This window comes from Saccopteryx bilineata, chromosome 11, assembly GCF_036850765.1.
Source record: "Saccopteryx bilineata isolate mSacBil1 chromosome 11, mSacBil1_pri_phased_curated, whole genome shotgun sequence".
NCBI classification, from domain to species: Eukaryota; Metazoa; Chordata; class Mammalia; order Chiroptera; family Emballonuridae; genus Saccopteryx; species Saccopteryx bilineata.
This window is the reverse complement of record NC_089500.1, coordinates 6,418,973-6,445,359: the sequence shown is the minus strand read 5'-3', so window position 1 is coordinate 6,445,359 and position 26,387 is coordinate 6,418,973. Positions and strand designations below refer to the sequence as shown.

Genomic DNA, 26,387 nt, shown 5'->3' with positions numbered 1-26,387 from the left:
TCCATTTTGAGTTTATTTTTGTGAGTGGTGTAAGTTGGTGGTCTAGTTTCATTTTTTTGCAGGTAGCTGTCCAATTTTCCCAACACCATTTGTTGAAGAGGCTGTCTTTACTCCATTGTATTGTCTTACCTCCTTTGTCAAATATCAGTTGTCCATAGAGCTGTGGGTTTATTTCTGAGTTCTCTGTTCTGTTCCATTGATCTATGTGCCTGTTCTTATGCCAGTACCATGCTGTTTTGAGTACAATGGCCTTATAATATAACTTGATATCTGGAAGTGTGATACCTCCTGCTTTTTTCTTCCTTTTCAGGATTGCTGAGGCTATTCGTGTTCTTTTTTGGTTCCATATAAATTTTTGGAATATGTGTTCTATGTCTTTGAAGTAAGTCATTGGTATTTTCATTGGTATTGCATTGAATTTATAAATTGCTTTGGGTAATATAGACATTTTAATGATGTTTATTCTTCCTAACCATGAGCACGGTATATGCCTCCACTTATTCGTATCTTCCCTGATTTCTTTTATCAATGTTTTATAATTTTCTGAGTACAAGTCTTTAATCTCCTTGGTTAGATTTATTCCTAGGTACTTTATTTTTTTGGTTGCAATGGTAAAGGGGATTGATTCCCTGATTTCTCTTTCTGACAGTTCATTATTAGTGTATAAAAATGCCTCTGATTTCTGAGTATTGATTTTATATCCTGCCACCTTGCCAAATTCTTTTATCAGGTTTAGTAGTTTTTTGACTGAAACTTTAGGGTTTTCTATATACAATATCATGTCATCTGCAAATAATGATAGTTTTACTTCCTCTTTTCCAATTTGGATGCCTTTTATTTCTTTTTCTTGTCTGATTGCTGTGGCGAGGACTTCCAGAACTATGTTGAATAAGAGTGGTGAAAGGGGGCAACCCTGCCTTGTTCCTGATCTTAAGGGGATAGCTTTTAATTTTTGCCCATTGAGTATTATGTTGGCTGTGGGTTTGTCATAGATGGCCTTTATCATGTTGAGGTATGTTCCCTGTATTCCCACTTTGCTGAGAGTTTTGATCATGAATGGGTGCTGGACTTTATCAAATGCTTTTTCTGCATCTATTGAAATTATCATGTGGTTTTTCTCCTTTCTTTTGTTTATGTGATGAATCACATTGATTGATTTGCGAATATTGTACCAGCCTTGCCTCCCAAGAATAAATCCTACTTGATCATGGTGTATGATTTTTTCCATATATTGCTGGATCCGGTTTGCTAATATTTTATTGAGGATTTTTGCATCTAAGTTCATCAGGGATATTGGCCTATAATTTTCTTTTTTTGTGTTGTCTTTGCCTGGTTTTGGAATCAGAATTATGCTCGCCTCATAAAAGGAGTTTGGAAGTCTTCCTTCCTCTTGAATTTTTTGAAATAGCTTGAGAAGAATAGGAGTTAGTTCTTCTTTGAATATTTGGTAGAATTCACTTGTGAAGCCATCAGGCCCAGGACTTTTCTTTTTTGGGAGTTTTTTGATAGCTGTTTCAATCTCATTTGTTGTAATTGGTCTGTTTAGGTTTTCTGATTCTTCCAAATTGATTTTTGGAAGATTATATGATTCAAGGAATTTGTCCATTTCATCTAGGTTGTCTAGTTTTTTGGCGTACAGTTCTTCATAGTATTTTCTTACAATATTTTGTATTTCTGTTGTGTCAGTTGTTATTTCTCCACTCTCGTTTCTAATTTTATTTATTTGAGTCCTCTCTCTTTTTTTCTTGGTGAGTCTTGTTAAGGGTTCATCGATCTTGTTTACCTTTTCAAAGAACCAGCTCCTGGTTTCATTGATCCTCTGTATTGTTTCTTTAGCCTCTATGTCACTTATTTCTGCTCTGATCTTTATTATTTCCTTCCTTCTACTAGCTCTGGGCTTTACTTGCTGTTCTTTTTCTAGTTCTTTTAGATGCAGGGTTAAGTTGTTAATTTGAGCTTTTTCTAGCTTCTTGAGGTATGCCTGTAATGCTATAAACTTCCCTCTCAGGACTGCTTTTGCTGTGTCCCATAAATTTTGAGTTGATGTATGCTCATTATCGTTTGTTTCTAGGAATTTTTTAATTTCTTCTTTGATCTCAATGTTAACCCATTCATTGTTTAATAACGTGCTATTTAGTTTCCAAGTGTTTGAATGTTTTTCAATTTTTCTATTGTGGTTGATTTCTAGTTTAATGCCATTGTGATCAGAGAAAGTGTTCGATATGATTTCAATCTTCTTAAATTTGTTGAGCCCGCTTTTGTGCCCTAACATGTGGTCTATTCTAGAGAATGTCCCATGAGCGCTTGAAAAGAATGTATATTCTGTTCTTTTAGGGTGAAAGGTTCTGAAGATATCTATTAAATCGAGTTCATCTAATATGTCCTTTAAGTCTGCTGTTTCTTTGTTAATTTTCTTTCTTGAGGACCTATCTAATGATGTTAATGGGGTATTGAAATCTCCTACTATTATAGTATTGCTGTTGATCTCGCCCTTTAAGTCCATCAAAGTCTGCTTTATATATTTAGGTGCTCCTATATTAGGTGCATAGATATTTATAATGGTTATATCTTCCTTTTGTATTGCTCCCTTTATCATTATGTAGTGACCTTCTTTATCTCTAACTATGGTCTTTGTTCTAAAGTCCATTTTGTCTGATATAAGTATTGCTACCCCAGCTTTTTTTTCATTTCCATTTGCGTGAAATATTGTTTTCCATCCTTTCATCTTCAGTCTGTGTGCATCTTTTGATTTAAGGTGTGTCTCTTGTAGACAGCATATGTATGGGTCCTGTTTTCTTATCCACGCAGCTACCCTATGTCTCTTGATCGGATCATTTAATCCATTAACATTTAAGGTTATTACTGATATGTAATGGTTTATTGCCATTTTTTTCTTTAAAACTGTTTTTCTCTTTTGCTATATTCTTTTTTTCCTTTGATCTGTTTACCACAGGTCCCTTAGCATTTCTTGCAGCCTTGGTTTGGTTGTAGTGAAATCCTTTAGTTTTTTTTTGTCTGTAAAGCTTTTTATTTCTCCTTCAATTTTAAATGATAGCCTTGCTGGATAAAGTAGTCTTGGTTGTAGGTTCTTATTCTGCATTACTTTGAATATTTCTTGCCATTCCCTTCTGGCCTCAAGTGTTTCTGTTGAGAAGTCAGAAGTCATCCTTATGGGGGCTCCTTTGTAGGTGATTGTCTTTTTTTCTCTAGCAGCTTTTAATATTTTCTCTTTATCATTTAGCTTTGGTAATTTAATTATGATGTGTCTTGGTGTTGGTTTCTTTGGATTTCTCCTTAATGGAGTCCTCTGTGCTTCCTGAACATGTGAAATATTTTCCTGCCTTAATTGGGGGAAGTTTTCTGCTATAATATGTTTGAACAAAGTCTCTATCCCTTGTTCTTTCTCTTCTTCTTCAGGAACCCCTATGATGCGGATGTTATTTCTCTTCATGTTGTCACAGAGCTCTCTTAGAGTTTCCTCAGACTTTTTGAGTCTCTTTTCTTTTTTCTGCTCTGCTTCCATGCCTTTATTTATTGTGTCCTCTAACTCACTGATTCGATTCTCTGCTTCATCCATCCTGCTTTTAATTCCTTCCATTGTATTCTTTATTTCAGATATTGTATTTGTCATTTCTGTCTGATTCTTTTTTATTATTTCAATGTCCTTTTTTATATTTGTTATCTCTTTATTTAGGTTTTCGTAATGGCCATCTATGGTGGTTCTAATATCTTTGAGCATCCTAACAATCGTTATTTTAAACTCTGCATCTGGTAATTTGGTTATATCTGATTCACTTAGGTCCTTTTCTGGGGATTTCTCTTGGTTTATTTGTGTTGTATTTCTCTGCCTCCGCATTTTCTCTTCACGAGAGTGGCTGTGATCACGTGCTCAGGTGCACAAGGGTTGGTGGCCTTGGCCTTTGCCCCGCCCCCGTGTGTGACGTTATGCTCGGTCCTGAGGGCACTGGCGAGCACCTTTGCTCAGCTGCGGGTCTCAGCCTGTTTCCGAGCTTTCGCCCTGCCTTTGCAGGATGATCCCACTCAAGGAACAGCTGCTAGCCTTGGCTCTACCACCAGGAAAGGCTGCGTGCCCAAGCTCAGCTTCGTAGCGGAACTCCGCCTCTTCTGGGCTTTTGGCTCCACCCCCGCGGGAGGAGCCTGCTACCAAGTCAGACCGCAAGCCTGGGTTGCACAGGCGGGGCAGGGATGTGCCCCTCTGCCCTTGCTCCGGGGCTGGTTTCTACCCTTTCTGGGTTTCCCGCCCTTCTCCCGGAGGCTGGATTACAGGCTGCCGGCAGCTGAGCTTAGCCGCTTTTGCACGCCCCCTTCTCCCTAGCCGGGCAAGATTGAGCTCACACCTGAGCCCACTGGTGGCCAGCCGGCTTCCGCCCCTGCCAGCAGAACCGCGCTTTTGTCTCCCGCTGCCACCCGCTCTCCGGTGTGCCCTCAGCCGCGTGGGTGGGGGCGTTGCAGCTCGGACCCTAAGACTCACTACCGTAGACCCGAAAGCTCCCTCCTTCTATGCGACTCTGCTCTGAGTGCCGCGGGGGAGCTTGTTTGGCTGCTCTCCTGCTTTCCTTTGCTGGTATTGCTGTTTCCGGGGGAAATATTCACTTCAGCTTTGGGGAGTGACTCGTCCCAGGGGTTAGAGTGGCTATCTCCCAAAAATGTTTCTCCCTATGCCTCCTAGGTTGCACTCTCTTCCTGTTACTGTGGTTCTCTCCCCTCTCCCTCCGTCTCCAGGAGCCCCGGGTGAGTGTTTGTGAGAGAGATGTTCTGCGTGGTCCCTTTAAGAAGGATCCTGGGTCTGAGAAATCAGACTCTCTCACAAACAGTATCCTGACTTGTTTCCAGCTAAATACTGTCCTTATGCTTCTTCTGGGCTCTGGGGCTGCAGGCTGGGGCTTTGTTCCTGGGGCTCAGGGCCCTTTCCCCTCTGCTAAACTCACTTCCCGCCACGCGAGTCTCTCCCTGCTGCCGTTCGCTCCGAGAAGCTAGGCAGCCCTCTCCGCGTTTCCGCTTTTCCTACCAGTCTCTGGGTGGCTTCTTCAGCGTTCCTGGGTTGAAGAGTCCTTTTAGTTTAGTCCAAAGTTGGTTTTTCCAGTTGATAGTTCATAAAATTAGTTTGTAATCCACATTGGTTCTGGGAGGTAGATGCTGGTACGTTCGCCTACTCCAGCGCCATCTTGTCTCTCCCACATTAATTTTTGAGAATTTTTAAATCCTTCTCAAAAATTGATTTCTATTTTAATTGCTTTGTGACTATAAAGATGTCATCTAAAATTCACTAAAACTTATTGACACAAAACTTTGTTGGAATTTGTTAAGACTTTCTTTGTGAGCAAGTATATCAACAATTTTGTAAATATTGAATTAACTAAAATATACTTTTAAAAAATGTGTACTTTTTTATTGGTTCTTTTCTGGGGACTGTATGTCTATAGTATCACCCACCCCACACAAATATCTTATAGTAGATCAAACTTTACAATTTTGCCATTCAAATCTTGTGTGTGTCTATGTATATATGTACATGTATAGATTCACTGTTTTCATTTGGTTGTTTTTTAGACAGCTATTGGTATGTGCACAGAGAACCCACTTCCTCCTCTCTCTGGACACATAGGTAGAGTGAATTTCACAGTCTTTTGTCACTTATAGATGATCATATTCCTAAATTGTGGCCAAAGGAATGTGAGGAAAAGTGATGGCTATATTTTAGGGCTGATCATTGTGGGCTTGTAAAATAAAATATTATTCTAATGTGTATATCCTTGTGTGTGTGTGTGTGTGTATGTGTGTGTATACCATACAGATATATATGGTTAATTTGTTTATTTCACAATTTTTGGTGTATTTTTTATACTCTAATTCTGACTTGTTGGTTAGATTTCTCCTAACTAGTGTCTAAACTTCTACTTAATTCACCCATTTTTAAAATTAATTTTAATGGGGTAACATTGATAAATCAGGGTACATATGTTCAGAGAAAACATATCCAGGTTATTCTGACATTTGATTATGCTGCATTCCCATCACCCAAAGTCCAATTGTCTTCCGTCAACTTCTAACTGGTTTTCTTTGTGACCCTCCCCTCCCCAACCCCCTCCCTCTCCTCCCACCAACCCCGTAACCTCCACACTCTTGTCCATATCTCTGAGTCTCATATTTATGTCCCACCTATGTATGGAATCATATAGTCCTTAGTTTTTTCTGATTTACTTATTTTGCTCAGTATAATGTTATCAAGGTCCATCTATGTTGTTATAAATGATCCGATGTCATCATTTCTTATGGCTGAGTATTATTCCATAGTATATATGTGCCAAAGCTTTTTAATCCACTTGTCCACTGATGAACACTTGGGCTGTTTCCAGATCTTCGCTACTGTGAACAATGCTGCCATAAACATGGGGTGCATTTCTTCTTTTCAAACAGTGCTATGGTGTTCTTGGGGTATATTCCTAAAAGTGGTATAGCTGGGTCAAAAGGCAGTTCAATTTTTAATTTTTTGAGGAATCTCCATACTGTTTTCCACAGTGGTGCACCAGTCTGCATTCCCACCAACAGTACAAGAGGGACATCCCTTTCTCCACATCCTCGCCAGCACTTATTCTGTGTTGTTTTGTTGATGAGCGCCATTCTGGCTAGTGTGAGGTGATATCATATTGTGGTTTTAATTTGCATTTCTCTAATGATTAGTGATGTTGAGCATTTTTTCATATGCCTATTGGCCATCTGTATGTCCTCTTTGGAGAAGTGTCTATTCATTTCTTTTCCCATTTTTTGATTGGATTGTTTGTCTTCTTGGTATGGAGTTTTACAAGTTCTTTATAAATTTTGGATATGAACACCTTATCAGACGTACTGTCGAATATGTTCTCCCATTGTGTAGTTTGTCTTTTTTATTCTGTTCTTATTGTCTTTAGCTGTGCAAAAGCTTTTTAGTTTGATATAGTCCCATTTGTTTATCCTGCCTTTTATTTCACTTGCCCGTGGAGATAAATCGGCAAATATATTGCTGTGAGAAATGTCAGAGAGCTTACTGCCTATGTTTTCTTCTAAGATGCTTATGGTTTCACGGCTTACATTTAAGTGTTTTATGCATTTTGAGTTTATTTTTGTGAGTGGTGTAAGCTGGTGATCTAGTTTCATTTTTTTGCAGGTAGCTGTCCAATTTTCCCAACACCATTTATTAAAGAGGCTGTCTTGACTCCATTGTATGCTCTTACCTCCTTTGTCAAATATCAGTTGTCCATAAGGTGTGGGTTTATTTCTGGGTTCTCAGTTCTGTTCCATTGATCTATATGCCTGTTCTCATGCCAGTACCAGGGTGTTTTGAGTATAATGGACTTGATATCCGGAAGTGTGATACCTCCCCCTTTATTCTTCCTTTTCAAGATTGCTGAGGCTATTCGTGTTCTCTTTTGGTTCCATACCAATTTTTGGAATATGTGTTCTATATCTTTGAAGTAAGTCATTGGTATTTTAATTGGTATTGCATTGAATTTATAAATTACTTTGGGTAATATAGACATTTTAATGATGTTTATTCTTCCTAACCATGAGCACGGTATATGCTTCCACTTGTTTGTATCTTCCTTGATTTCTTTATCAATGTTTTATAATTTTCCGAGTACAAGTCTTTAGTCTCCTTGGTTAAATATACTCCTAGGTACTTTATTTTTTTGGTTGTAATAGTGAAGGGGATTGTTTCCTTAATTTCTCTTTCTGATTGTTCATTGTTGGTGTATAAAAATGCCTCTGATTTCTGAGAATTAATTTTATATCCTGCCACCTTGCTGAATTCATTTATCAGGTCCAGTAGTTTTTTGACTGAGACTTTAGGATATTCTATATACAATATCATATCATCTGCAAATAATGATAGCTTTACTTCTTCTTTTCCAACTTGAATGCCTTTTATTTCTTCTTCTTGTCTGATTGCTCTGGCTAGGACTTCCAGGACTATGTTGAATAAGAGTGGTGAAAGGGGCACATCAGCCCTTTTCCTGATCTTAAGGGGATTGCTTTTAATTTTTGCCCATTGAGGATGATGTTGGCTGTAGGTTTGTCATAGATGACTTTTATCATGTTGAGGTATGTTCCCTGTATTCCCACTTTGCTGAGAGTTTTGATCATAAATGGGTGCTGGATTTTATCAAATGCTTTTTCTGCATCTATTGAAGTTATCATGTGGTTATTCTCCTTCCTTTCATTTATGTGATTAATAACATTGATAGATTTGCAAATATTGTACCAGCCTTGCCTCCCAAGAATAAATCCCACTTGATTATGGTGTATGATTTTTTCCATATATTGTTGGATCCAGTTTGCTAATATTTTGTTGAGGATTTTAGCATCTATATTCATCAGAGATATTGGCCTATAATTTTTTTTCTTTGTGTTGTCTTTGCCTGGTTTTGGAATCAGAATTATGCTCGCCTCATAAAAGGAGCTTGGAAGTCTTCCTTCCTCTTGATTTTTTTGAAATAGCTTGAGAAGGATAGGAGTTAGTTCTTCTTTGAATAGTTGGTAGAATTCACTTGTGAAGCCATCTGGCCCAGGACTTTTCTTTGCTGGGAGTTTTTTGATAACTGTTTTGATCTCATTTGGTGTAATTGGTCTGTTTAGGTTTTCTGATTCTTCCAGATTGATTTTTGGAAGATTGTATGTTTCAAGGAATTTGTCCATTTCATCTAGGTTGTCTAGTTTTTTGGCATACAGTTCTTCATAGTATTTTCTTTTAATGAGAGGAATGTTCTTCTGCCCCATGGTGGGCAGAACTTAGCTTGCTCTCTCATTTGGGCTCAATATCACAGCTCTCTAACTGACATGAACAGTTAAACACAACCCCTAACTGGTAGGGCTTATTTCTTTGTCCTGTTCCTTACTGTCTCAGGTTGCAATGACATTTCTGTGCATTTGTAGCAAATTGGGTATTGGGTAAGTTTCTCATATCATTGGAATTTATAGAACAATAAAGCTTGTCACATTTAAAATGACTATGAGAAATCAAATGTAGATAGCAAGTTGATAGTTGGTTATACAAGTCTACACCTCAGTGCTAAAGTTATATATATTCTCATTAAATAGAGAACATTGTTGAGAGTTCAGGTTAAAGACATTGTAGGTGAGCAATATGTTTGGCTATCTAGAAGCCATTAGCAACCTAACAAGAACAGTTTTTTCTGGAACCAAGTGAATAATAAAGAGAGTTCAAAAGTAATTCAGTCTGGAGAAGTGGATAAAACCACTACAGAGAATTCTTTTAGAAAGTTCTGTTGTGAGGGGGACTAGAGAGGTGGACTCTATCTTGAACTGGGAACAAAATCAAAAGAGATTTCTGTTTGAGGGGTTTTTTTAATGCAAAGTTCTAGGGTAAGTTTTATGATTGGTGTCTTTTTCGGTCCTCTCAAACCTCTCATGTGTGCCTTATGCTACCTTCAGAGGCACCCCTATTACACACGGCTTCCATTCACTGAGATCTGCTTCAATTCCTCGTTCGGTCGCCTGCTTCATCTAAAACTTCATCACTGAGGGTGGAAACTGGGACTGGCCACACTTACCGCCAGCCCCTGCAGTATGTTAAAATTACTTTAGCAGGCATCCTTGTTTGAGGCTGAGATAAGGAGTATTTGTTGTTTTTCTATTGATGTGGTACATACCCTCTGGAAATGGCAGAAAAGCTATCTATGCAATGAAGTTCTATATCCTCACTACAGAACTTAAACAAACATATTGATTGTCTATGATATATGTTCCTTCTGGGGTTCTTCCAATCATCGGATGTGGGAGGCATTAATTAGAGTACAGTGAGGAGAGTTCATTCTTCCTCTAATAACAATGCTTAGCTATGTAGAAAACACACATATATCTACTTGTTATATACATATATACTAATATGTACATCTAGACACATGTACATAGTTTACTATGTACAGCAGCCCTTTGAGATTGGTGCTATTATTTATTACATTTAATATAGCAGGAAAAAAATCTTTACTATCCTGGATGTCAAGATTTCTCTTGGGGCAAAATGATGAAATGTGTATAGCAAGATTAGAGCTGCATTCATTGTACTCTAGCCTAGCCTATCTAGGTGATCGTAATAAATATTCTATTAGTGATAAGGCATTATTAATACATGTCTAAATCAGTACCTTATTTCCAGAGAGCAGCAGTACACACAGTTGCACACACCAACAGATGGTGACTCACTGCCCTAGAGCAAACTAGTCATAGATATTATTAATACAGTCATCCCATTTATTCTCATTGCAGTTTGCAACACCAATAACACAGTTATGAAAGTCCCGTTTTGCAGGGAAGGTGACCATGAAGTCAACAGCTACATTAGGATTTAAACAAGAGAATGATCCTTATTCCATGGCTAAGCCTTGTTTCTGACCCGATTCCTGTAGTCTGAGAAGCTGTCATACCAAATATGATGATTCTAATTTTAACTTTGTGAATGCATATTTGTAAATTGAGTGCAATACTTATTTTTATTTAACTAGAATTGCTATAACTCCACATTGATATTTTGTGTGTGTTGAACAATCTTCTTAATCAATGTCTTGTGACATGTATATATGCAATAGTTTATTTAGATATTAATAAATCCTTTCTATTATATATGAGTTTTTCATTAATAAATAAGTTTACAGCTTGCTTTGGCCAATTGGCTCAGTGTTAGCATGTCAGCTCAGTGTGTAGAAGTCCCAGGGTTGATTCCTGGTCAGGGCACACAGGAGAAGTGGCCATTTGCTTCTTCACTCCTCCCCCTTCTCTCTCTTTTTTCCCTCTCTTCCTCTCCTACAGCCATGGCATGAATAGTTCAAGCAAGTTAGCCTCGGGTGCTGAGGATGGCTCCATGGCCTTGGCTCAGGTGCTAAAATAGCTCTGGTGTTGAGCAACAGAGCAGCAGCCCCAGATGGACAGAGCGTCAATGGGTCAGGGGTTTGCTGGGTGGATCCTGGTTGGGACACATGCAGGAATCTGTTTCTCTGCCTCCCCTCCTCTCACTTAATACTAAAAAAAGGAAAAAAAATAAATAAGTTCGCAATGTATACCAAGCTTACACTCACATGCACACACACACACACACACTCACTGTAGTCCAGTCATCTCCACAGTACACCATGTTTTTCCTCACTTCTGGTCTTAGCATCTGCTTACACTCCATCCTGGAGAGATTTTCCCTCAATCTTTCCTCTCCAAATAGTCATTTTTACTGCAATGTCTAATTTCAGGTTCAACATTCCTTTCTCAGAAATCTTGCCATGCTATTAGCTGCCTTGTATCTCTCTTCTTGAGCATACCTCAAATACATTCATTTCCAAGATGAGTACCTACTATTTCTGGTTTTATTTACTCTTTGCAAAAAAGCCTGTAGTTGATTTTTAATATCTGCATCCTTGGTGCTTTATCATAGTATCGTGTTCATAGCTGGTTGTTAACAAATATCTTTTGAATGAAAGGAAGGAGGATGGGAAGGAGGGAAGGAAGGAAGGAAGGAAGGAAGGAAGGAAGGAAGGAAGGAAGGAAGGAAGGAAGGAAGGAAGGAAGGAAGGAAGGAAGGAAGAAAAGAAACAGGGAGAAATTGTACCTTGAAGTAGTTACTGATTGTTCATTCATTCCTTTGTTCATTGTGTCTTTCTTTTTCTTTTTCTTTTTTTTTTCATTTTTTCATTTTTCCAAAGCTGGAAACGGGGAGGCAGTCCGACAGACTCCCGCATGCGCCTGACCGGGATCCACCAGGCATGCCCACCAGGGAGCGATTCTCTGCCCCTCTGGGGCATCGCTCTGTCGCAACCAGAGCCATTCTAGTGCCTGAGGCAGAGGCCACAGAGCCATCCCCAGTGCCTGGGCCATCTTTGCTCCAATGGAGCCTCGGCTGTGGGAGGAGAAGAGAGAGACAGAGAGGAAGGAGAGGGGGAGGGGTGTAGAAGCAAATGGGCGCCTCTCCTGTGTGCCCTGGCCGGGAATCGAACCCAGGACTTCTGCATGCCAGGCCGACGCTCTACCGCTGAGCCAACCGGCCAGGGCCCATTGTGTCTTTCTTGATGAAACTCTACTATTTCATGTAGTCTCTCTTCTGACTTTGATTTCGGAGCTACCTTCAGCCCTAAAACCTGAGTGTATTTAGGCTAATCCAATTCTATAGGGTTACTTTTTAATCAATGAGGGGGTAACCATTAACATGTGATACAATTATAGTCGTTTAAACATGAAATGAAGTCCTGGGAAGATACAAATTTTTTTTAACTCTTAGGAAGACCTTACAAGAAAATATTCCCTTTTTGTTCTTGATATTGTCAAAACTACATGTAATTTCTAGTTCAAGGAAAACCTGCAGGCTCAGAAGAGTCTGTCAGCTCGAGTGGTCTGCATTATGCTGCAGTAACAGTAAACCTGAAAAATCACAATGGCGTCATGATTTCACTTGTATGTGGAACTTACAGAACAAAATAAATGATCAGACAGAAACAGACAAATAGATACACAGAAGAGATTGATGATTACCAGATGGGAAGGGATTTGAAGGGATTAAAAGCAAAAATTTGTAGTTACAAAATAGTCACAGGGATGTGAAGCACAGCACAGGGAATATAGTCAATAATAGTGTAGTAACTATGTATAGTGCCAGGCAAGTGCTAGAATGATCAGGGCTATCACTTTGTAAATTACATAAGCATCTAACCACTGTGATACCCACCTGAAAGTAATATAAAATATCATTGATTATCAATTGTAATTAAAGAATAAAAAAATAAGGTATATCCATGTGTGTGTGTGTGTGTGTGTGGGAATAATGGCTTCAAAGACCAAAGTTTATTTAAGTTCACTTAGGTTTTCTTCCTATGACAAGTGACTGAGGAATCCAATGGTACAAAGGGTTCATTGCAACACAGTTGCAGAGGCAGAAATAAGAGACCATGGTGAATAGTGCTCTGTAAGTGCTTGGAGGTGACCAGCATCCCTTCGACTTAATTACAGTGCCCAAAGTAAGTCCCATGGCCATACTGAGTTCAACAGGAAGGGATGTATATAAGCGCCCTTTTAGAGGGGAGCATCAGACATTTGTGAAAATGAACACCAACTACCCAAGGGAGCAACACAGAAATATAAGGAGAGCCCAGTCCTTGATGAGGTTCTTGAACTGCCAAGTTAACCAACTAATGAAGTCTTTCTACCTTTGGAATTTTAGTGTGAGATGAAACCATGTTCTTGTTTACTTTGTTGTTGTTTTTTTATTTTCCTATTCACTGCAGACTGAAATATATGAACTGTTTGAACCTTATTGCAATGTTCTCATTGGTTTTTCTATTTCTGTCATTACCTAGTCAAGTAAAACAGGTTTCTTTTTTCTTATCCAAAAAATGGTGTATTTCATTCATTTGATCAATGTTTCCCTCACTTTCCATGTCCCTCTCCCATCTAAAACAAAAAATTAGAATTTCAATCTCTTTTGATCAGGACTTTGAGATCTTGACCTAGTCTTCCCACAACAACAGCATCCTGTCCCCCTTTCCTTAATATCTAATGCTCTATTTTTCACTCTATTGAAAGCCCCCCTCATGCCTGTCATATCTTCCTGCCTCTGACATGTCAACTTCATGTCATCTTGTGTTTGGTGTTACCTTCCTTTCACTTCTAAATGACAGCCTGTCCATAAAAAAGTGTAAGAAAGTAATATTCCCTCTCACATCTGTCTCAATATATCTTTTTCACAGAGATAGAAATTTAGATCTATCAGATTAAATTCAGACCATGACAAAAATAAGTAGCAGTTATATATAACAATAACTGAACATAATTATGGTCTCATAATTTAGTACTAACTCAACAATTTATGATAATTTAAATGATGTATGCACAAAGGACATATTTTACCCAATGGTTCTTTTTATGTATTATTTGAAAAATTGTAATTCAGTTTTCTACCTCCAAAATATAAATTGTCATTTTGGAAAAGACTAATTATCAGATAATTGTGGACATTCACCGATTTCAAAATGTCTTTTTAGGTAATTCTATAATTTAAAAAATTGAGAATTGATAGAATTAAAATTTAAGAAGTTTACTGTAGCTTAAAAACCTAAAAAAATAATCACTGTTTTAGATAATAATATTAAATGATGTATTAGCAAACTGAAAAGGTGATCATCTTTAGAAAAATTATTTCAAGTATTTGGTGCTTAAAAATAAAACATAATAAACACATAAAATAAAACATCTTTTTGTCATTAAAATGAGGCATACCTTTTTTGCTAGTAACAGTGTTTTCAAAATTCTACAATTAGAGCTCCAATTTCAAATTCCTGACAACTAACTAGGTTAATTTATACATTTCCACATAATTCTAAATTGCTTCTACATACACATTAAATATTTATTGTCTACCTAGTAGAAAAAAGAATCTTAAATAAATGCACAAATAGGTAGAAGTGAACGGTCATATGAAAGAATTTAAAAATAATACTGTGAATCACTGATTACATTTGGGTAATCAAGAAAGCATCTCAGGGCCCTGGCCAGTTGGTTCAGTGGTAGAGCGTCAGCCCTATATGTGGAAGTCCTGGGTTCAATTCCCGGCTAGGGCACACAGGAGAAGAGCCCATCTGCTTCTCCACCCTTCCCCCTCTCCTTTCTCTCAATCTCTCTCTTCTCCTGCAGCCAAGGCTTCATTAGAGCAAAGTTGGCCCCAGGTGCTGAGGATGGCTCCATGGCCTCCACCTGAGGTGCTAGAGTGGCTTCTCTTGCAGAGGAGCATCACCCTCGGTGGGCATGCTGGGTGGCTCCCAGTCAGGTGCGCGCATGCAGGAGTCTGACTGCCTCCCCGATTCTAACTCCAAAACAATACAAAAAAAAAAAAAGCATCTCATAAGAAATCATATTTAAACTAGTATCTGAATCATAATTCTAAAAAGTTGAACTTATAGAAGTAACATACTTTTAAATTCCCTGAATGATATTTTGTTTCCCTTCAAATAGATATATAAACTTACCTGATTTAATTTTACCAGTCTCCCTTTATGTTACTTTCAGTTATAAGAAAATGTATTTGGATTCTGTCAGCTTGCCAAAGTCAGAATCACTTAAGCCTCAATGCTTGATGTATCAACTACAAAATTAATTCCAGGTGGGAAGCAATATCTTGACTTACAAGAGCATAAACTAAGGTGTGAGTTCATTAGCCACATACAAAATTTAAAGCCTGCCTCCAATCCTTCCAACATGAGAGTCGATCTGTTTGAGAAACTAGTATTATCCTATCAAAATATCTGTATACAAATGCATTTTAGATGATAATTTTTATATCAAGATCCACTATTAATATTCAAATCCACTTCTAAAGGCTTGTGAATTATATTTACTGTCCAGCTGTATAGCTTTAGATCTTTAGATTTACAGAGGATCACACTCTGACATAATCTGAAGTACTGTGTATTTTTTATTTGTTTATAGAATTTATTAGGGTGACATTGGTTCACTAAAGCATACAGGTTTAGATATACAACTCAACAAAACATCATTGGTACACTGCATCGCATGCCCATGGTCCAAAGCAAAGTCCCTCTGAGTCCCCATTTGACCCCCTTCCCCCCCCACTCCCCCTCCCTCTCTGGCTATCACCATGCTGTTGTCTGTGTCTGTTTTTTCTATCTATATGTTTTCTACTTAATCTCTTCACTTTCTTTCATTCAGCCCTCCAAACCCACCCCCAACCACAGCTATCTGTTCCGTGTGTCCATGCCTCTTTTTCTATTTTGTTCCTTAGATTCTACATACAAGTCAGATCAGATGGTATTTGTCTTTCTCTCACTGGCTCATTTACTTCGGATAATAATCTCCAGATCCATTATTTCTTACATGTTCAATTTTCATTCAGATTTTTATCTGCTAAAACACAAACAGTTCACATCATTATTATTTTTTTCTGTCTTTCTACCATTACAATATATTGAAATAAGCTTGCTCTGAAGGTCCACGTGGACTATCCACCTAATTCTCTTTTCAAAGGTAGATTATTAACTCCTTTCAGTGAACATCCATTTGAATGTCTTCCAATAGGACATCTGTAAGCAAATTACAAGAGAAAGTGAGATTTCAGAAACCAGCATCAGAGAAAGGCATGGGATCATGACGTGGGGTCCCGAGTGCCTTCACCCTGTGCTGCCGCATGTATTCAGAGAAAGAACTGGAGGGGAGGATGTCTCACAGGAGTGACAAGAACTGAGTATAGAGTAGCAAAGGCCACAGCTCTGACAATTCAAGAAGAAACCCCCCTCTCTCTAGGGAGTAAAATGGGGCTGGTGGTAAATTAATAAAATATTTTTTTATTTTTTATTTTTTTTAAAATTACAGTTGACAGTCAATAGTTTTTGTTTCAGGTATACAGTCTCTAGTGGTTAGACAATCACATACTTGACAAAGTGGTCCCCCGATATTTCCAGTACCCACCTGGCTCCATCCAGAGTTATTACAATATTATTGACTATATTCCCCACACTGTGCTTTACATGCCTGTGACTATTTAGTAACTACCAGTCCGTACTTCTCAATCCCTCCACCTTTTTCACCCAGCCTCTCAACCACCCTCCTCTTGGGCAACCATCAGTCTGTCCTCTATATCCATGAGTCTGTTTCTGTTTTGTCTGCTCATTTATAGCGTTCTTAATCAAATAAAGTGTCAAAGAACTTGTGAAGTCTGAGAAGATAATGCCTAGCAATAAATTGATGAGAGAGCTAGCCATGGCATACCGTTTTGATAAAATAAAAAGTGCGGGAGTAACTTACAAGTAGGTTGGCCATAAGCAATGTTCACGGCCTCTCTGGTACTGAGTGGGGAAAGCAGAAGAGACAAGAGAGAGATGGTGTGGGAAGAATTTTATGTATAGTAGGTACTTAGTCAATAGTAATCCTTTTCACCCTCAACTAATTTTAAAAAAATCTTTGTATTAATGAAATAATTTTACTTCTAAATGGAAATCCAGTTTTCATCTTTATTAGAATAGAAAGTAAAGGTATCCTATGAGCAAAATGAAAATATGTTTGGCTATGGATAAAACGTGATATGTTTTCTCATATAACACAATGTGGGCAGGCCAGGTGTGCCAAGCTCAGTGGGAAGCAAGATTCCCGACTGTCCCAGCATGACATGGTGCCCTGACATGTATCATGTGTATCTCCTCTCCTAATGCAGGGAGCCTGCTCATATTTCATTGCTCAGATTACATCCGCGGTCTTAAAACAGTTACTGAAAAGAGGAAAGTTTACTATACTTGATAGTTATACCAGGGCAGAAACATCTGGAGGGCTGGTATAATCCCCGGTTTGCTGGGTCCCAGCCCCTGAATGTCTGATTCAGTAGGTTCTGAATGGCTGATGCTGATGTTGCAAGTGTGGGGCCACTCACTGAGGACAGGCTGTGCCCAATGCACATGCACCTTCCAGGCCTGAGAACACAATGGCCAAGCAGTAAAGCATGAATGCTTGAACACTCATGGTCTCCTTTCTCCCTTCTGTCTTCCTCCTTTCTTTCTTTGTATATTTTTCAAAGGTTGTTTTTGTTCACTAACTCCACTGACACCAATCTAAGAGGATTGTACAAGCCCAATGACAAAACATTGGCTATCTGAGGAATAATTTTGCTAAATCCCAAAGGTGTTTAAGGAGTTACAAGGAGGTGCATAATTCCTGAAAGAAAGCCATTACTTTGCAAATTCGTAATGACTCTTTTGTCAAGCTCTGCCTTAATTTTGAGGCAAATTCTCTTGACAGATCAAGAAAATCTTTCATTAAATGTTTCTTCATTGTTATTCCAAATAATAGAATTGTGTTGCCTATTACTATCTCTCTGTAAAAGAATAAGATATATAATCTGGCCTTTGAAAATTATATTCTAAAGAGAAGACATGAACGATGTCTTTCTAAATGTGATTTGTGATGTAATTCTGTAAAATCCTGTGATGAGGGCATAACCTGCAGGATGACCATGGGGCCAGTGGAGGAACCATGGCAAGATGCCCAGCCAACAAAAGTCCAACTGCCCATGTACATCTATGAGTCAGTTCCCAGCTCCCTGTGGGCGTTACCAAGGTTTAAGTATCATGGGCGCCATATTTATTTAAGGGGATGGAGGTTTGCAGGACAGCTGTGAGGTCCCAGGAATCTCCCACTTATGTAACACTCATATTGTCAGGGGTCTCGGGTGGCACACGGTTTGGTTTGGATGTTAGGGACCAGAGAGAAAGGGGGTGGTCAGTGTGGGAGCCCCCCCTCTGCCATTTCCTCATCCTGGCTCCTCACAGTGGTGGCCAGCAGTGTCTCTCTGGGTCCTGCCTTCCAGGCCACACCCTGTCCCCACCTCTGCTGGATTTCTACCTGGTCTGCTCAGGGTTCTGAGTTTCACAGAGGCCAGAGCCTGCTCGTCACCAACAAGGTCATCTCAAAATTCACTTTCCATTAGATTTTCTCCTGAAATAACGTACGCTCCATAATGTTTTGCCTTTTGTTTAACTTCATAGAATATCGTGGAGTTGTCATCACGTCAACAGATAAGTGGTTGCATGTTATACGTAATGATGATAGTTTTTTTTTGTATTTTTAAAATTTATTTATTAAATTTAATGCAGTGACATTGATAAATCAGGGTACATATGTTGAGAGAAAACATCTCCAGATTATTTTGACATTTGATTGTGCTGTATACCCCTCCCCCAAAGTTAAATTGTCTTCTGTCACCTTTTATCTGGTTTTCTTTGTGCCCCTCCCCTCCCCCAACCTCTCTCTCCTTCTTCACCCCATCCCCCCTCCCCCCACCCCCACCTCTGTTGCCATCACATTCTTGTTCATGTCTCTGAGTCTCATTTTTATGTCCCTTCTATGTATGGATTCATATAGATCTTAGTTTTTTTTTTTGATTTACTTATTTCACTCCATATATTGTTATCAAGGTCCATCCATGTTATTGTAAATGATCTGATGTCATCATTTCTTATGGCTGAGTAGTATTCCATAGTATATATGTACCAAAGCTTTTTTTTTTTTTTTTTTTTTTCATTTTTCTGAAGCTGGAAACAGGGAGAGACAGTCAGACAGACTCCCGCATGCGCCCCACCGGGATCCACCCGGCACGCCCACCAGGGGCGGTGCTCTGCCCCCCAGGGGGGGGGTGCTCTGCCCATCCTGGGCGTCGCCATATTGTGACCAGAGCCACTCTAGCGCCTGAGGCAGAGGCCACAGAGCCATGCCCAGCGCCTGGGCCATCTTTGCTCCAATGGAGCCTTGGCTGCGGGAGGGGAAGAGAGAGACAGAGAGGAAAGCGCGGTGGAGGGGTGGAGAAGCAAATGGACGCTTCTCCTATCTGCCCTGGCCGGGAATCGAACCCGGGTCCTCCGCACGCTAGGCCGACGCTCTACCGCTGAGCCAACCGGCCAGGGCCTGTACCAAAGCTTTTTAATCCACTCGTCCTCTGACGGACACTTGGGCTATTTCTAGATCTTCGCTATTGTGAACAATGCTGCCACAAACATGGGGGTGCATTTCTCCTTTTCGAGCAGTTCTATGGTGTCCTTGGGGTATATTCCTAAAAGTGGGATAGCTGGGTCAAAAGGCAGTTCGATTTTCAGTTTTTTGAGGAATCTCCATACTGTTTTCCACAGAGGCTGCACCAGTCTGCATTCCCACCAGCAGTGCAGGAGGGTTCCCTTTTCTCCACATCCTCACCAGCACTTATTCTGTGTTGTTTTGTTGATGAGCGCCATTCTGACTGGTGTGAGGTGATATCTCATTGTGTTTTTAATTTGCATTTCTCTAATGATTAGTGATGTTGAGCATTTTTTATCTGATTACCTTCCTATGACAGATATTAGTATACAACCATTCACTGTTAACAAAGACCAGAATGCTGCAACGAATGTCCTCACCCATGCAGCGTTTTGCACAATTATGTGGATATTTATAGAATGCATTTATGGAAATAGAATGTCTGGGTCAGAGTTTATGTGCACTCTTTAAAAGCCATGATACAAGATAAGGTGCATCCTGGTTTAATCCTCCGCCCCCTGTTAGAAACACAGTTGAGTCCCTCTCACAGCTTAAGCCTGCATTGCCATATACAACATGACTCACTATTGAGATAGAGGTATTGCAAAATAACCACAACAATTCTAGTGAACACCAATCACCACTTGGCTAAGATTTTATTTTCTTCTGATGAAAACTTTTAAGATCTACTCTTTTTTTTTTTTTGCATTTTTCCAAAGCTGGAAATGGGGAGGCAGTCAGACAGACTTCTGCATGCGCCCAACCGGGATCCACCCAGCATGCCCACCAGGGGGCGATACTCTGCCCCTCTGGGGTGTCGCTCTGTTGCATCCAGAGCCATTCTAGCACCTGAGGCAGAGGCCACAGAGCCATCCTCAGTGCCTGGGCCATCTTTGCTCCAATGGAGCCTCGGCTGCGAGAGGGGAAGAGAGAGACAGAGAGATAGGAGAGTGGGAGGAGTGGAGAAGCAGATGGGTGCTTCTCCTGTGTGCACTGGCCAAGAATCGAACCTCGGACTTCTACACGCCAGGCCGATGCTCTACCGCTGAGCCAACCGGCCAGGGCAAGATCTACTCTTTTGGCAATTTTTTGTGTGTACATGTGACAGACAGGGAGAGGGACAGACAGGGACAAACAGACAGAAAGGGAGAGAGATGAAAAGCATCAGTTCTTCGTTGCGGCATTTTAGCTTTACATTGATTGCTTTCTCACATGTGCCTTGACCACAGGGGCTACAGCAGAGTGAGTGACCCCTTGCTTGAGCCAGCGATCCTGCATCCAAGCTGGTGAGCCTTGCTTAAAGCAGATGAGCCTGTGCTCAAGCTGGTGACTTCAGGGTCTCAAACCTGGATCCTATGCATCTCAATCCAACGCTCTATCCACTGCATCACCACCTGGTCAGGCACTTTTGTTAACTTTAAACATACAGGACAGTATTATTAATTATAGTTACCATGCTGTATCTTACATCCTCAGCAATTATTTATTTTATAAATAATTAAAATTTGTGCCTTCTCACTGCCTTCACCTATTCTACCTCTATTTTCCTACCACCACCACCACCTATCTGTCCTCTGTATATATGAGGTGTTTTTTGTTTTGTTTCTAGATTCCACATTTAAGCAAGATGACACAGTTATTTGTCATCTCTCCTCATCACTAACTCACTTAGCAGAAGGCCATCAAAGTCTATCCTCATTTTCACAAACGGCAGGAGGTCCTCAGTTTTTATAGCTAAATAATATTTCATGATATATGTACCACATTCTCTTTATCCCTTTAGCCAGCAAGGGACACTCAGGTGGTTTCCATGTCTTGGTTATTATAAATAATTCTGCAGTGGACATGGGAGGCAGAAACATTTTTAGATAGTGTTTTCATTTCATTCTGGATAAATCCCCAGAAATGCAAATGCTGGACCATAATGGCAGCTCTGCTTTCTAATCTTTTGAGGGACGTCTGCACTGTTTTCCGTAGTGGCTGCACCAATTTACATTTCCACCAGCAGTGCACGAGGGTTCGCTTTTCTCCACACTCTTCCCAACGCTTGTTATTTCTGGTCTTTTTGATAAGTCATTCTCACAGCTACGAGGTAATGTCTCATTGTGGTTTGGATTAGAATTTTTCAGGAAATTAAAGGAATATCCTTGGATTTTTAAAAAGTATTTAACGTTATGAGGAACTAGGGATTATTTTTTATAGTTTTAAGAGAGATGTTTTCTACAATGACCATAAAACTGTCCAGTAGATTTTAACTAAAAATGAGAGGCAACATTAATAATCTGAGGCCAATTAATGTAACCTGTTAATTCATAGCTTGTCCAATGTTAATTATAACAAGATGGATTGGAGAGTCAATTAAATTCACTGTTTCTTCCCAACACAGTCCTCTTGCCCCAGGACTCTGAGCTATGTTCACGTGGTTCCAGATGGTGCCAGGAACAGTGTGAGTGCAGCAGCACAAAAACTTCCCTTAGAAAAATAATTAAAAGCAGACAGTCTGCTGACTTGGACTGCTTTTGCCATTTTAGCAGATGAACAACTCTTCCCACACTTACTATATTTCATTCTGCGCTTGTGGACATGTGACTTCCTCTTTCGGGAAGTATACCTAAAACTTCCCTTTGCATAATGTGGGAGACATGGGTGATTCACTCAAGGACATAAAGGGTGGCGTTGTCTTAGCCGCTTCAGCCACCCACACATGCCCCTTCCATTCATGGTCATATGCTAATGCTGGCATGTAGTTGCAGAACTATGGAGTTCCAGATGAAGAGAGGCGTCCTCTGCACTCTTGTTGAAATGCTTGTCTTCTGTCACAAGGCTGCTGTTCTTCTGCCCTTATTGGGGTAGATTATAAACAATGGACTCTGTGTTCTTTTGCAAGGCACAGCATACCCACTGCTTGCTAAGCGGACAATACCCGGCCACAATAGTAGATGGGACACACATAGACTACCCCACTGGTCAGACCATGGCCCAAGTCACGCAACAGAGGTTTCAGGTGGAAGATCTGAAACAGACTCTCAACCAAAAAGAACATAAGGTGCCTTATGTCACCATACACTAGATAGCTTCCGAATAGCTCTTTATGGAGTATGTGTATGTTTGTGTGTGTGTGTGTGTGTGTGTGTGTCTTTTTCTCTTTTGCTAACATATGGCTTTACTTGAGATAAAAATCTTTGCATTTTGAACATCAAAATCAATTAGAAAAATGTAACTGTTAAGGAAAGAAAAAATGACCTAGAAGACAATGTGCTCATCATCGTGGGTATAATTGTATATTTTTTAATGCGTCTCCTGAGCACCTCTCAAAGGTTTAGAAGTAGCCACAGCAAAACCAACCAAGCACCGAGGTAGGAGTTAGTCCAAGTTTATTGTGCACACACCAAAAAGACAGCTTGCAAACTGGGAGCTCGTGGGTGAAATGTGGCGTGGGGCTCAGGGGCATATTATTATCAAGCAGCTCTGGATTGAGGGGGCAGTGACAGTTTATTCTGCAGAATGACTGGTCGCAATGGGAGACTTTTCAGTGGTCATCTCGTGTTGACCTTGGAGAACGATTCAAGTTCCACAGATGATTTCCAGAGGCGTAAGCAAGAAATGACCAAGGCTCAGTTAATTTGCAAAATCACCTGAATTCAGCTGTGTCTGTGTGACAGAACTGATTCTATCTGCTCAGGGAACCTTTAAGGTTGGTCTTCATTTGCTTTGGATTTTAAGAATTCAAATAGGTTCAGCATGGGCATGTGTGCATGTGTTTGTATATGGGCACAACATCTCTGAAGCTTGGTGTGTAAGTATTAACCTTCCAGCTGATGCATCAGAGAAATATTGTATAGTCATGATTATATACTGAGATATGTATTAGGATATATATTCTCTTCAGTGCTGTCTAGTGTTGAAAAGAATGTAGCTATCTTCTGTTGGGTAAGGTCAGTTTGTGAATGGTTTAGGGAATATTTAAGAGGCTTTAGTGTAATGTCCTCAAAGCGTACTTGCAATAGATAGGTGATTTCACATGCAAATACAAACAGCAAAGAAAGATTTTTTGTTTTTAATGAAACATAGTCCTGGCTGTCAGTGTGCCTGTGAGAACATCCTGCTTGGTGGCAGCTACTTCCGAGGTGTTCTAGTCCCTGCACCTGCTCCTGAGACAAAACAAACAAACAAACAAAAACCCCATTTGTTCCCTGGTTAAAAAGACTGCCCCAAGATAATGCCAAAGAGTTGGAAATTTAAAAAATAAAAAATAACTGAATTACTTCTCCAAGGGGTTATTAAATAACAGAACACATTCCACGTTTGGAGTGTTAATTTTTAACCAAAAGTACTCCAGTCAACCAAACTGGAGTTTCTTCCCTAATTTTGCATGAAAACAGAACTGTTTGACCAGCAAGGTTCATACATTGTTCCCTGCTCTGACTAGCACTGCCTTTGGGGTGGGTGTCTCATCTTTGATGTAGTTCTTTTGTGAAGATACAGATGGATTTTTTTAATTGTGTGCAGGAATAGTGGACTGAATTGTGGGCTAATCAGAGATGAACATGGCAGGAGGGCTCAAGAGAATGCTCTAGGTTTTTATATCATCAGGGCCATTATGCCTGTGAATGGTTTTAATAGACAAGTGTTTGTTGGATGTTATAAATAAACCTCTGTGCTTGTCAATATAGGTTTAAAAAGTTGTTTGGGACTGAATCATTGGCAAAGAAATGATAAAATTATGTAGGATTCAAGGGCTAATGAAGCATTGGTTCCCAAAGGGCTGAGCCAGAAGTCTAATGATGTAATTTTTAAAAATGGTTGTGGTCTCAAGGACAATCATATTATTTGCACCTCTCTGCAGCAGAATTATTCTTGCCAAATCATCAACTTCTGGCTTGGCCAGGTGACATTAGCTTTGTTAATACCTTATGAGCAGAAGCTATGTGTGCCACTTACCCTGAGGGTCTTTGAGAGCCAGAACAGGGCTCAGCCATATCTCTCTCTCTCTTTTTTTTTTTTTTTTTTTGTATTTTTCTGAAGCTGGAAACGGGGAGAGACAGTCAGACAGACTCCCGCATGCGCCCGACCGGGATCCACCCGGCACGCCCACCAGGGGCGATGCTCTGCCCACCAGGGGGCGATTCTCTGCCCCTCCGGGGTGTCGCTCTGCTGCGACCAGAGCCACTCTAGCGCCTGGGGCAGAGGCCAAGGAGCCATCCCCAGCGCCTGGGCCATCTTTACTCCAATGGAGCCTTGGCTGCAGGAGGGGAAGAGAGAGACAGAGAAGAAGGCAGGGGGGGGGGGATGTGGAGAAGCAAATGGGCACTTCTCCTGTGTGCCCTGGCTGGGAATCGAACCCCGGTCCCCTGCACGCCAGGCATATCTCTTTTTTACAGCTGACTGGCATGGTCATTAAAAAACACAACAAAATGATTTTAAATTATATGAAATCAGATCCAGTGACAGAAGTAGAGATTGAGAAAATTTATATGAGGCTAGAATGATGGTCTTGAAAAGTTTGGTATATTATGTCCTGTAATGCCTTGGAAGACAGATGAGGTACAGAATGAGCTTGTGGTTTTCAGGTGAATAGGTATGTGTCTGGTATTTCCTGTTTGCTATCAGTGCATTTGACAGGTATCTAAAAGAAAGATGAACTTAGAAAAGTACTGTTGAGTTTTCAAAGAGATAGGTAAGATGATATAGAAATTTAAGTAGTTCTGTGACTTCCTGGGTCTGATTGTCATTTTCAAATGGTAGAATATAAAACTATGAATGCCTTTGAACAATAAAGGTCAATTAAAGTTTAGTTTTCTAGCAAGGACCAAATGATAACTCCAACCTTGTTATTCTTTTTCAAGATTGTTATAGCCACTTGGAGACTTCTGTGGTTCTATATGTTTTTGGATTATTTGTTCTAATTCTATGAAAAATGCCATTGTTATTTTAATTATTTGTCCCTTCTATATGGGTGCATTTATTGCAATTTTCCTTTCCTGTTTCAGTACAGTATACTGGGTGTGGGGAAGAAGGTGTATGACTTTCATTTTGAGTACATAGATTTCTGGAGTAAGAGAATATATACTGAGATCTGATAGAGATTACCAATAGATATTTGACATTGAGACAAATGTGGTGACAGGAAGATTGCTTGGGTAATGTTTCTTGGGGCAAAGGTAAAAATTATTTAATGAAGCAGGGAGGAAAACATAGTTTGTGACCAAGAGTAGGTGCTACATTATAGTGTAGGTGAGTGAGTGTGAATGAGTATGTGTGTGTGTTTTAATATTCACAGTACTTTTTTGTGGGAGGAGTACGGTCCCAAGCATGAACAGTAGGCATGGTCCTGTGACTTAGTTGGCTAATGACATTAGTGCTGCTTTCCAGTAGAATCTGTTAGAACTGCACTTCCATATGGAGAAATATTTGGATAGATTTCATATTTAAAGGCTAGAAATAGATGCATAGACTTAGACATTCAACACACAAAATATTTCAATGGTTTTCACCTTTACATCCCATCAGTTGATCACTAGAGATGACTGACCCAAAGCACTGTTAACTCGTATGGATTCTCTAATCTGGATTATTTGACTATGGTGGTCAGACCTTCAGTTTTTCTCTGATAAAGATCATCACTATTTTGGGTGGCTGGGAATAAAATATTCTTCATGGAAATAAGATTTTGCATTAGATAGCAGTCAGCATTTCCACAATTTAACTTATCATTGAGGAGGAAAAAAATTCTGCTGAGCCTTTTAATTTTATAGTAGCAAATTCTTCACATTTCAATTAGTAAAAAATTAATGTTTAATTACAACTTGCAAATACAAAGTTTCCTCAAG

The 26,387-nt window shown here is 39.7% G+C and overlaps 1 protein-coding gene across 1 annotated transcript in view; it reads left to right on the top strand.

Annotated features, from left to right (window-relative positions):
- CCDC102B (coiled-coil domain containing 102B) overlaps window positions 1-26,387 on the top strand; it is a 200,550-nt gene that overhangs the window by 132,443 nt on the left and 41,720 nt on the right. The window contains exon 7 of the mRNA XM_066247332.1: window positions 22,445-22,603. Within this exon, the coding sequence (XP_066103429.1) occupies window positions 22,445-22,603 (159 nt within the window). The remainder of the gene's footprint in view (window positions 1-22,444; window positions 22,604-26,387) is intronic.